Raw genomic sequence first — 13,338 nt, 5'->3', positions numbered from 1 at the left:
AGGACTATATAAAAAAAATTTGAACCCAGAACTGTGGAAAATACGAGGAGATGCCCTAACCACTTGGCCACTGCGGTTTAAAATGACTTTCGAAGTTGTGTCTTCTAAATTTGAAAAATTGAAAAATCAACCTATTTTGTTTAATTCCTACCGGCTGTAAAAACAATACATAAGTAGTTTCTGTCTTTAGAAAGTAAAATTATTAACTTTTTAATAAAATAAGTTATCAGTCTCTTCAATGTACAAGTGATACTTGATGGTTCTTGGTTAGTTTGAGTAGTTATGTCATTAACCCATAATTATTTGTTTAAATTTATGTAATATCTTTGATTTCTAATGGCAACCAATACTGTATATGTTTTTTAATTGATGAAATATTGCTTTTATGTTAAGTAGAATATTTTCAAATATCACAAAACATACTACCTTTTGCTGTAAAAGTAGTAACAAATGGAGTAAAAGGGTGAAAAACTAGCCAGATATTATTATTAATTTATTTGTCTAAGAAAAATCACAAACTCTTGAAGGAGGTGGAAACTGAACAAATCTTTGATTTCTTAAGTTCTCATAAAAAGGAAAATATTTAATTTTAATATAATACATAACAATATTAGACAAGAGTACTTCAATAAAAAACATTGGCAAGGTTACAGCTATTATGTAAGTAAATTGATCACATCCATTAAAGGAGAAGTCTAGTTTAATTAAAATTTAAACATACTTTCCAGAGTTAAATATAACACTGTTTGTGATAATTAAAATTTCCATTTTTTTTTAATTCATCCTACTGTAAACAATTGTCCAGATTATACTGCAATGCATTTACAAGTTTTGTACCACAATTTCAGGGAGGGTTTTTATTAGACTCTTGATTTTCTATACATATAGCTACTTCTAATAAAACATTTGCAATCTATTGATAAAACAAAATTTAACAACAGGCTATCCATTTAATTCTTTTTTTGGGCAGGAACATGTGTCTGCACAGTACACACATCATATACATAGCTCTAACGTTCTTATTTACATAAAGGAACTAACAGGTATGTACACAACATTTTGGCTAGAAGTAACTTGTGCTAAACTTTTTCGTCTTAAAAGAATTAGCTTTAACTTAAACTTGGGTAAGTTAAAAAATTATTATTTTGATTAACTTTTAAACGAGACATTAATACGGTTTGATTATGAACTAAAGTAAATCGGTTTTCTATAATATTCATGACTGCCCATAACGTCTTATTTCCTCAGAGATAGTATGATTCATTATTTTGCCTGAGATTTTATTTAAGGAATGGAATACCTCATAAAAAGTTATCACTTTATTACTCCACAGAAATATTTTGGAATAATTTGTAATGTAGTATAAAATTATTTACTTAACAACTTTAGAACAGTTACCCAAAATTATAAGCAGACAAAAATAAAATAGCAAGTGTTAATTAAAAAAAAGGAATTTATTTGCAAATGAATTGAACTTTTTTCATTTAAAAGTCAAACCCATACTAAATAAAAGTAATTGAAAGCACAGTGACAACTTCACACAACCATTTGAAACATCTATTTTTAAATATTTTCCTTCAAATCTTTAACGTTGTAATAAAACAATTATACATTATTATATTTAATTATATGTACAAGGTTTTATGACAAAACATATAAATTGGTTTCTATATACACTATTAACATTATATAAAATATTACATTTCTAATTAAATATAGGCTAAAGCATATGGAATATATTCGGAAAGAATAATTAACATTAGATATACAATAAAAATGCAATAATTGCTATCAACTTCTATCACATTTTTTACAGTAATATATTGTTCAATTCAACAAAATTTTACCTGAAAATTAATTACAAAAGAGGTCTGAAAGATTTCTAGGCAGGAACCAGTGAATTGTCATTTACTGATGCCACTACACAGAACAACATTAAATTCTGTAGAACAACATTCATTTACATACATGTCAACTAAATTTTTTTTTGTGAAATGCTTTTATTTTTACAGACAAATTCAACAAATTTATATTTAAAGAACTATAACGTTCTTATGAACTTCATTAAATGTTTTTTTCCCTCATGTTTTAGTTTTTCTATTTATTTAACACATTTATTGAGCTAAATTATTCAAGATTGAATGCATAACATTCAATAGGTATAAACACTGCCCCATTTTTTTATTTTTACATTTTTAATTTAGAGGCTAAAGATAGGTCCTAAATATGGATGTTGGCATTGAAAAAAAAAAAAAAAAAAAAAAAATACAAAATAAGGAAACAAAAATCGATAAATAAAAAGAACACTTGTCAACACAACAAACAAACAGAGAAACAAACAATTTTTCTTAAAATATAGCAACTGCCTTTTATTCTCGTTGTGCTGATTTCAATGTTTGCAGTAGAAGGTAAAGAAGCTTAAGTAATTGACATTTTGAGCAAATTATATTAGGCTATCTATGTTCATTTTTAGTAAATTTTATTTGAATTCCACAATCACTCCTGCTTATCCACCGTTTGGCCTTTTAATTTACCACTCCACATTTGTATATATATTTTAAATATATTTTCATTTTGTATAAAACACAAATTTTCCAGTCCCAAACATTCTGTGGTATCCATTTAATAATACTGTGGACCAAGATCATTATTAAAACAATAAAGTGAAATTAACTATTAAATAATTTGAGTTTGTATATTAATGCAGCCATCAGGAACACAACAGCTTATTGAAATTATACTCTAGTTTATTGATTGTCATTTTATTCTACACTTTTTTTTTTCTAGAAAGCAAAACAAAAATATAATGAAGATTCGGTCGAATTTGGAAGTCGATTGTTTTTTTTTTTTAATGTAAACAAAAATATGTCCTAGTTAAGTTATGATAATAAATTTATTATTTATTATTAATCTATTAGGTAAAAAAGTAAAATTTCAGTCATTTCATCTCACTATAAATGAGATTGTACAATTATTATTGCTTTGTGCCCCTGATGAAATCAATATCAATTAACCCAGTCATAGCCTTTTTTCCAAGGGATTTTTAAATTGAACTAGCCCAGGTTTCAATACATCAGTGATTATATTTGGTAAAGAGAGTACTGACTGCTACAGGGTTTACACAATAATTTCCCTTTTCATTTTTTTCTGAGTGTACACAGAATATAAATAAAATAATTATACTTATCACAAAGGTAGTGCACATGGCAGTCGAAATTTGAGAAAAAGTTCTAGGTAAATTTTTGGAACAGGAATGATGGAAGATGTGTTATAGATATTCAACGATGTCACATTTGATGGCGATGTTTGGGCAGGATGCGATGGCGGCTCCTTTTCTCTCAGTAAGGAGTTTTTGGAATATAGGGAGGATCGAAAGATCGAGTAACTCTCCTTCGCTCAGCGCTCCTCCTAGCACATTAGGTGTGCTCTGTACATGGGCTGGAGTCGGCTTTTTTAAACTACTAGTCATCCTTACTCCTGTCTGTTGGATGGCACCTGAACTGCCATGACAGCATTTGTCTCTTCTTTCTGATACCGACCTTTGTATCACAGACACGTCCTCATCTGAAACTATCACGTTTTCTATTTTTCAAAAATTATTTTCCGCTTCAGACAAACGTGTAAATTACAAGTAGTTAAATTTAGAAAATAGAAAAACAAAAAATCGTCCAGTATTAATTGTTCTGACAGTTGTTTTATGTATTGTTGGATTTGGATTTATTTAGGCTCAAATCTGCAAATGTTCGTATGTTTTGAGGTTATGTTGTTATTTTGAGGTTGTTGTTATGTTGTTGAGGTTGAGCTCAACAGCTAGGTCAATTCACCACCCACCCTCTCACATCACACATTCATGCTAATAAATACATTTACTCTCAACACAACCTTTACACATATTATACAACTAACCTATTTGAGGGTTGATGGGTACTCAATATTCTGCCATCAACCCCTCTCACATGACACTTTCATGCTAATAAATACATTCACTCTCAACACAACTTTACACATATTATACAACTAACTTAATTGAGAATTGATGGGAACTCGATATTTTGCCATCGACCCCTCTCACATCACACATTCATGCTAATAAATACATTCACTCTCAACACAACTTTTACACATATTATACAACTAACCTAATTAAGAATCGATGGGTACTCGATATTCTTCCATTGACCCCTCTCACATGACACATTCATACTAATAAATACATTCACTCTTAATACAAGATAAAGAGTAATAGCCAGTAACAGTCAGAGATTAATAACAAGAAAAAAAATCTACAAATTACTTTATGATGTTAATCCTTACCATAATTTTCATTTGTACCTTCATTAGTTGCTGGATTGCTGCAACGGGTTCTACAATGTCTCTGAGTCAGCCAGAGTTCATCTTGGTGAACAAATGTGGGTGTCCGCCTTCCTGGCATCGAAGTTCGCCTTTGAGGGGGAGGTGTATGGCTGATTTTTGCTCCGCTCGATCTTCTTCTAAGTGAGTTACTACTCCCTCTTGGACATTCTTCCCAAGACACAGCCTTTAGAAAAATAACAGTATAATTTAGTCAAAGGTATAAAATAAAGTTTAAATCATTTTTTTATTGGACAGCACTGTAACATACCTTACTGGATTGCTGGCTTGAAGGGGAATGCTGAGCTGTTTTAACAGAATGTCTAGCTTCTGTTATAACTGAAAGACTGCTTCCTCCAGTCATTTCTTCTAAAGCAGCTGCTGGCACATTCTTGCTATTGCAGAAACTAGTCTTTTTTCTTTTTTTTTTACAATAATTATATTAAAACAAAAAAATCAATTACAGAATTTGTTATTTTAGTTTTTTCTTACTTTTGAGCAGGGGTATCAATGAGGGCTCCATATTCTCCTCCCTCATGTGATGAGTTATTTGAACACACCGAACTTACTTCTGTAGTTTCAGTAGCAGATGGTGCTGTAATGTATCAAGTATATTATGTACAATGAATTAAATGTATTTACAATAAATGTCAAATATAATTAAAAGTGTAAAGGCCCTTTGTATAAATAAAAATATCAGAAAATAATTTTTTTTCTAAATTGAATTATTATTGAATTATTTGTTTACATACACCTACCTGCTATGTTGTCATAAATTGAACAAGCAATGTAGGCATATTATATTGTTTAAATGACTGGATCAACCCAGTCGGGTATCTATCATAATGCTCAGTTTCTAAAGATCATGCAACTGACATTATCACTTCTAAGACTTACTTGCTCATTGATCTAATTCAAATGTTGATTTAGTTTTGTTAATAAAAATTCAAATCAGTTACTAACGTTCTTTTTTAAGTTGAGTGACTTCTTGAGGTACAGGTGGATTGGAAACGACTTTCTCTTCTTGTCCTAACAACCTCAGGAGTGCCTGGAGTTCGTTGTCCCTCTCGAGTAACAACTTCCTCCATCTCTGGTTTGACGTTTTGGCATCTTTAAACTTCTCTTCCAACTCCGATGAATCCCTTCTCGTCTTAGACATGGGTCTTAGCGTCGCCCTTATTCTCTTATCTATCACACCCTGTGGATTTCTCCTTAATTCGACTAGCTGTAAAATTAGAAAAATTACCGTAGTCTCAGGTGCCCTCGTTTCCTATTGGCGATACTGAATAGGAATTTGAACTTTTTCTCCCATCTTCCTATGCCAATAATTAATTTCTTTTAATGTTTTGTGACCTGCTAGAAATAATGTAATTGACTTATGTGTTGTATTTGGTGATATTTAATTTGGTTTGGAATGATTATTGATGATTTTTATGATTTATTGCTTCTTACAAATTTTGATTTGTAAAATTGCTGTTTGAACAATTGTAAATATTGGTTTTTATTACATTTTTGTTATATTTATATGAAATAGGTCTTCTTGGACTTCTGAAGATTTAAATTTTTTTAAAATTTATAATGTATTAGTTGAAAGTATCAGCAACAAATGTGATTTGTTCATGTAGAAATTACATAGTGCCCTTTTAATATATCTAAATAATTATTTAATTGACACGATCTTTTCTGTGTTTAAATTGTAATAGAATATGTGTATTTTTAGAAAAATGATTATTTAAATAAAATTATTTTTGTCTTTTATTTACTTTAATTAATTTATCAGCTTCATTAGAAACTAAATTGTTTTTTTGTTTGATAGCAAAACAGTGGATGTAAAGCGAGTGGGAACATTTAGTGCACTTTTATTGCAGGGCCAAAGTGTACTGGCAAAAGTAAAATAAGTCAGGTAGAAGTGAAAAAATTAAGATTTGTTGCTTTAAGCAGTTCACAACGCACTTCCATCTGACTTGAATGTTGAAACATGCCTCTGACACTGATCAAATCATTCTTGGGTACAAAAATTAGAAATATTTTAAACACAATTTGACTAACAATGATTAAACAAAAGCACATTCAATTTGAAAAATAAAAAAAACTTTTGTACTGTGTGCTAACAAGTATGAAGTGGTTTTTTAAAACAAATGTATATGAGGATTACTGTGTGAAGCCAATTTGTGCCATATGTCTGTAAAATCATATTTAATTAAATTTCTTTGTGTAAGACTTGTTTTCTCTAAGCTATTCCATGTTTATCAAAGCAGTAATATTCAATGTGGTGGTAATTGTCAATTTCAATCATGGATTTTGAGAATACACAGCTAAAAGCTTTTTTTAACATTTAAATCATAGTATTGTATACATTAGATGTTCGCCCACATTAGTTTGTAATTATCTTCTTACTTAGGACTTCATTTGCATTCAAAGCTTATTATGTGTATTTTAATGACACTTTGTTTTGGTTGAACTAAAATATTAAAGCAAAAATATATTTTTTTTTATCAGGCGCAAAATGATTGTTTGAATAATCATGTAATCTATGCTTGAGTATTAAATAAAAGTTCCAAAACATCTAGCCATTTTCTAGATTGAAAACATCGACAAATTAACTGGATTAATTAAAATTTGACACTGATACAGAGAACAAAACCGACACTGAGATCCATGTGGAAGGCGAGAAGAGACGATGGTCTTGTAAAAGTTAATCTATCAATTAAAACAATAATCATAACATTGTTATTCACATAAAACAAGACACAAAACATTTTGCTTTATTTTATAATAAAAATCTACAAAGCATTTCTCAAAATACTAAAATCGGCTAGCATTGCATTAAAACGCATTTTGAATTGATGGTGATGCCCAAGCATGAAATTCATGGCTTGTTCGGTAATGTTCTGCGAATGTTCTGAATAGGACCAATAATACTGGCAGCCAGTTTACCCATTAAGTATCATTTTTTTAAGCCTTTAATACTAATTAAAACAGATGGATTAATAGTGTTGTATCTTAAATCGCAAAAAGGCATCGACAAACTTACATCTTGATTATTGAATTATTTTTTGAAGGGCGGCGTTCAAACAGGAACACTACCAAACAAACCTTAGGTAAATAAGAAAAGCTTTATATTCTAGAAACTAATTTTAACTAATATCTATTTTGTGCTATTATTTGAAATTAACAATACCTGACTTGTTTTCAACTTCCAAGCGATTGATTAATTATAATAATATAATGTACAATAAAATCATGGTGAAATTGAAATGCACATCGTATAGCTTGATGATTCCTGTTTTGTAAGGTTTTTTGGTTTATAACTAAATTTCATTGATAGCCACATGCTGGATTTTGGTAAATTGGATAATTTTTTGTTTATATTAGCAAATATAAATAAAGTTTTTTGATATAGCTAAGAATAGTTTTCAAAATAAAGTTTCTGAAAACAACTAACTTAAAATGTTGACTTATTTGTCATAATTAAGTTTTTATGTTATTTAATTATAAAATTGGTGTGTGTTTATTTGTTTTAACATTTTTTAAAAATAAATAAAATCCTAGAACAGTTTGAAGATTTCATTCATAGTCAATTTTAGGTTAATGTAAGTAAAAAAAAGTGGAAAATATACATTGAAGAAAAAATAATAAACAAAACAGGAAGATGAGGAAAAATGAAATGGCATTACATGAATTTAATAAAGCTGATATTACAAATTTGACTCTTAATTGAGGTGATATTACCTTCGGTACAAAAACCAAACAAAGTGTGATTGTAGCGCAGAAAAGTATAAATACAGATATTAGGACGAATGCTGCATTCTGTTCATCAGATAGAACAAAAGATACCGCTGCTCCCATGATACACATCAGTACCACATTGTATACACTCATACCGACATACTTGGAATCGTTGAGAGCAGGTATGCTAACATGTCTTGTTTCCCATGCCAAGAAGGCACCAAATATCTGAAAAAAGTCATGCATAAGAATAAACATAGCAGTGTTTTTATTAGAAGAAAGTTGAAACTTTACACCTTACCATTAATAATCCTTTGTAAGCATAAATAATTCCTACAAATATGTTCATGTAGTTACTTCTACAATATTCATTTTCTGGATATATTATGATATCTTCACTTCTTGGATGAGGCTTCAAAATAGAAATTACATTATTTATTTAAAAAACAAAATCACTTGAACAAAATAAAGTAAAAAATCACTTAACTAACTGATAAACTTACATATGGCTCCATGCGTTTGGTCGATCGGAAAAATGGATCAGTTACCTGCCATGTAGTCATAATGATTAGGTCTATCGCAAGAAGAACTCCAACTACCATATAGAGCTGGTAGTCTTTAATTACCTAATTAGATACATTTAAAATTACTTATCTTCAACTCAGATTACTTTTGAATTAATTACTTTTTTATTTAACTTGACATCAGTAAATATTGAATGCACTCTCCATGTTTTGGAGAACATTGCCCCAAAGGCAAGGGAAAAACCAGCCATCAAGAGCCATGCTCTTGCGGTACAAATGTACGGGAATGCCTCAATGCTAGTCAGTCTTGAATCCAACCCAAGAAATATTACACTCGAATATGTAAGGATACTCCCGATAATTATCACATTATTTAAATATGGGCTGGACATTTTTATATACCTGAAAATAAAAATTCTGTTTAAATTTACTGATTTCTTCAAAAGTTAAATGTAAAACATAAAAACAAAAACCTTTGATTTCTGTATTTAATGTTGATACATAGAAATACTGTGGCTAGCACTATGCCTAACGATGCCACAACGGCGAGCGATGAATATATGGCGACATTAACGTGAGAATGTTCGAGGATTTGATGTGTTCTATCCTTTGGCGGTCCTCTTCCATTTGCCCATCTAATTCCTTGACCTCTACTAAGGTCTAATTCATGAGTCACTCCGTTGAACTCGCCAACTTTTGCCTCACTTCCATCTTAAAACATTAAATTTATCTAATTTAAATCTATTTGCACAAATGTGTTTTAACGCTTCAAGTTTTGTATATAGTAGATAATGAATTAGGTTTATATACAATAAAAAATTTAAGCAAATTAATGTTATAATTATAAACTATTAAATTCAATAACAAATTCAATTTTGTCTATTTAGGTAAAAAACTTTTCTTATTTTATATATTACCAACTCCACAGTTCATATCTTCTCTATGGATAGGTTGAAAAATTCCAAGATCTCCTTGGTTGAAAACTTTTATTCAATTTAGTAAATTACATGGACGTTCGGGCTCCAGGCCCATCATTAGAAACTAAACATAGAGAAACATTATACCATGAAATTTCTCATGATCTCCGTATCAACCAGAGAAATCTCATGGTATAATGTTTCTCTATGTTTACTTTCTGATGATGGGCCAGGAGTTTGAAAGGTCCATGTAATTTACTAAATTGAATAAAAGTTTTCAACCACGGATATCTTGGAATTTTTCAACCTATCAATAAAAAACTTTATGAAAAAAAGTCACATAAAAATGAAATAAATTTACAGGTTACTACTTTAGGCATACTGAATTGGAATATTTATCTATATTGACTTTTAGTTAATCTTAATTAGATATGTTATTGATTAAATTGCAAGTGATTGTGACTAATTTGTTTATTTTATACCGATGCCAAAACAATTTATTGTAATGAGCAATTGAACACATAAATAATCAAAACTTAACAAATCATATTTATATAATTTTATTAAAGTAATTTTGGCAATCTCATTTACTTTACAAAGTTGATTTTACAAAAATTTAAGGTTTTAGAAATGACTATGGTGGAGAAAAAAAATGGATAAGAAAGTATTTCTGAGTGGCATTTCAAGTTTGGGTATTCTTTAGTAAGTTTGTATTTTTTGTATTTGTTAAAGTTCCGGTATGTAGTCATTGTGCTTATGTTCATTTACTTTCTATATTTTTTGATATAATAAGAAGCAAGCCTGTAATTTTCAATTCAATTTCATTCTCTTCAATACTTGAAGTTGCTGGTTTCACTGAGCTAATTTCACTATAAAAGTTACTTTCTTCATGGATCTTCTGAAGGTGCCAAGCATTGTTTGCATTCGCGCACCCTTTAAGTAAATTAATTTGAAAATAAGTAAATTCTCAAATTTTCACTCTAGTTCATACACATGAATTATTAAAATTATGGTATTCATTTAATTATTAAAACTTGAAAAAAATTATCAAGGAGGTTTAATTAAAATTGTAACACATGGAAATTAATATTATGTTCATGTTTGAGAAAAAATGTCCTGAAAACCACCTATTAGACATTTAAACATAAGAAGTTGAAACAACAAAGAAAATTTATATTTTTTATTTTTACATGTCAACCATATTTCAAACTTAAATTCACTAATTTTGTAGTCCGCTTGACCAATTAATTCATTACAATTAATTAAGGTTTTTAGTTGAGATGAAAGAAAGTCAATGGCACGAGCGGGATTCGAACCCACGATCTTCGGCTAGATACGCCGCTGCTCTACCACTTGAGCTATCGTGACCTCGATCCACTCGGACATCAACTTCCTATCTCAACCCCACCTTATGAGTTTTCCATCCTTTTTGCCATTTTTCAATTATTTCAATTTCATCCGATTACACGACATTTGAAAAATGGCAAAAAGGAGGGAAAACTCATAAGGTGGGGTTGAGATAGGAAGTTGGTGTCTGAGTGGATCGAGGTCACGATAGCTCAAGTGGTAGAGCAGCGGCGTATCTAGCCGAAGATCGTGGGTTCGAATCTCGCTCGTGCCATTGACTTTTTTTCATCTCAACTAAAAACCTTAATTAATTGTAACATATTTAAAACATTAATTTAATCAACCTATTCGTTATTTTCTGAAATGAATAACAACAAATTCCAAAATGAAATAATAAAACATAACGCAATAGATTCATTTGATTATTTGTTTTCTCAAAGCGTAATCCCCTTCTGGAAATAGATTAGAAAGGAAGTTACTGGATGAACAAATACCCTTCGCATGCTTTTACTTACTTTGAAATTGTTTGAGGAGGATACTCGCTTTTCTCTCATTGTCGTAGAACCTCACTGGTCCCTGGGAAAAAACAAAACAAACAAACACTTAACTTAGGGGTTTTATTTCATACTGTTAAGTCAGAAAAATAAAAAGTTGGTTGACAAAATTAATCTTAATTTACTTGATATTGATAAAATAATAAGTTTATAACTTTATAATTTTTTAAAGTAAATTTTGATCCTGCGTATAAGGTGAAAATATAATATACATATTCGATGAATTTAAAAAGAACAATAATTTTGTTTTCACACAACATTCAAAAGTAATGTTCAAATTTTATTGGAAAGTTTGAAAAGAGTAAAATGTTTATAACCCTACAAAAAAACAATCTACACAGATTATGGAATATTTCAACTTGTTTGTGTAATTATTTTTATAGACACTGAATATGTTGTATAAGGAAAGTTGTTTTAATATGTATATAAGGAAAGTTTTAAGAACTACAATGTGAAAACAGGCACTTTTAGCTTTATAAAATACCTTGCTATTTGCATCTCAATTAATGAGGATTCTGTTCTGTTCTTGAAGACACAGTCAGAATATCATTTGATAAAACCTTCTCTTCACTAATTAGAAAACTTTGCTATGACTTTCACAGTTCGGGGTGTAATTTTATGAAGGTTGAAATTAATGAACTGTAAAGTGAATGAAAAAATTTGTGTCCTGAGGCACTTTTATTGGGAGTTCGCTTGCTGCTTGTCACTTATTGCGACCTTATTCATTTTGACGTTGTCAAGCAAATCAATAAATACTTTCACAGATTTAATATTCTCGTTTCATTTTTATTGAACAAAGCATTTTTTGATACCAGTTTCAGTTTTTCATTCATCATATTGAAAAATTGAACACCTTTCATATAATCCATTTATCAAACTGCTCAAATGCAAATGTACGAAACGTCAAGCCTGTTAATAAAATGGTTATTTTTTCATTCTGTAATGTGTGTCTGATAAACAATAATTGTAATAATATTATTTTTTACAAATTATATTTATATTTATATTTTATTGTGTTTTTCTTTACTGTCTTTTATATACTACGAAAACCTCTCTTTTATATACCATATATTATTTTTGATTTATTTCTTTATTTTAGTTTGCTGAAAGTACAAGTGTGTGTAATGTGTTAGCAATGGTGAAGACTATTTGAGTAATATTAGTTTAATAATAATTTTTAAAATATTAGGTAGTTACAAAAGTAGGGTCAAAAGTAAATCTCCTTACACGACTCTTTTGTTTATTTGTAATAATTTATTAACCTACTGTATCTAGCTAGCCGTCGTTGCATAAAATTTGCTAATATAAACAGAATTGCTGAAGAAAGGAAATTATGAATCGTGGTTTTCTGAGAGAACAGAAAGAAAAATACGGCGCTGCGTTATGTTAAACCTGCACAACGAATCTGTTATGCGGGGTTTTAATCTATTCAAGCGCCTTGTTAGCGGAAACTAGCACTGGAAATTCCGGGTTCGAAACTGAGCGGCCCTAAATTCGAATCCAAAATCTTTCTACCAAATGGGCTTTTTTTAAAACCCCGGGGGTTGATATAACCAAAAAGTTGCGTCCACGCAAAATGACGCGAATTGGTTTTTTCTGTATCCAGCCCTAAAACATATCCATTTAAAAAGACTAGGTTGAAAGTAGGCAATTTATGAAATTTGAACAATGGACGTTTAGGGGGCCCTTAATCCTGAAATATTTTACTTTTGATGTTTCAATGTTTAGTAAACCAGTTTTAAAGGTGAGCCTCGACGATGCGGTCGATGATGCTGAAATACGAGAGTGTAAGTCAGGATTCGTATTCTACCACTCGTAGATTATCAGTGACAATTCGGGCTTTCAAATGTCACTGTAAGCCACCACTTTGCACAACACGGAGTCTCGAATATCCGGCCAAGATCAGGTCATGATTTG

The 13,338-nt window shown here is 30.0% G+C and overlaps 1 protein-coding gene across 4 annotated transcripts in view; it reads right to left on the bottom strand.

Annotated features, from left to right (window-relative positions):
• Positions 1-2,292: 2,292 nt before the first annotated feature.
• Positions 2,293-13,338, bottom strand: part of LOC106673860 (gamma-aminobutyric acid type B receptor subunit 2) — a 308,246-nt gene continuing 297,200 nt past the window's right edge. The window contains exons 7-17 of one of the 4 annotated variants that reach the window (XM_014406211.2): positions 11,383-11,443; positions 9,077-9,314; positions 8,765-9,005; positions 8,583-8,705; positions 8,381-8,491; positions 8,083-8,307; positions 5,314-5,575; positions 4,843-4,945; positions 4,622-4,769; positions 4,315-4,537; positions 2,293-3,582 (exon numbers count right to left, since the gene is read on the bottom strand). In XM_014406211.2, coding sequence (XP_014261697.1) covers positions 3,269-3,582; positions 4,315-4,537; positions 4,622-4,769; positions 4,843-4,945; positions 5,314-5,575; positions 8,083-8,307; positions 8,381-8,491; positions 8,583-8,705; positions 8,765-9,005; positions 9,077-9,314; positions 11,383-11,443 — 2,049 coding nt within the window. In that variant the 3' untranslated portion in view covers positions 2,293-3,268. The remainder of the gene's footprint in view (positions 3,583-4,314; positions 4,538-4,621; positions 4,770-4,842; positions 4,946-5,313; positions 5,576-8,082; positions 8,308-8,380; positions 8,492-8,582; positions 8,706-8,764; positions 9,006-9,076; positions 9,315-11,382; positions 11,444-13,338) is intronic. The other 3 variants (XM_014406212.2, XM_014406214.2, XM_014406215.2) reach the window with 3 other exon arrangements.

This window comes from Cimex lectularius, unplaced genomic scaffold (assembly GCF_000648675.2).
Source record: "Cimex lectularius strain Harlan isolate CLEC.00 unplaced genomic scaffold, Clec_2.1 scaffold15, whole genome shotgun sequence".
In the NCBI taxonomy this organism is placed as follows: domain Eukaryota; kingdom Metazoa; phylum Arthropoda; class Insecta; order Hemiptera; family Cimicidae; genus Cimex; species Cimex lectularius.
This window is presented reverse-complemented; position numbering and strand designations above follow the sequence as displayed.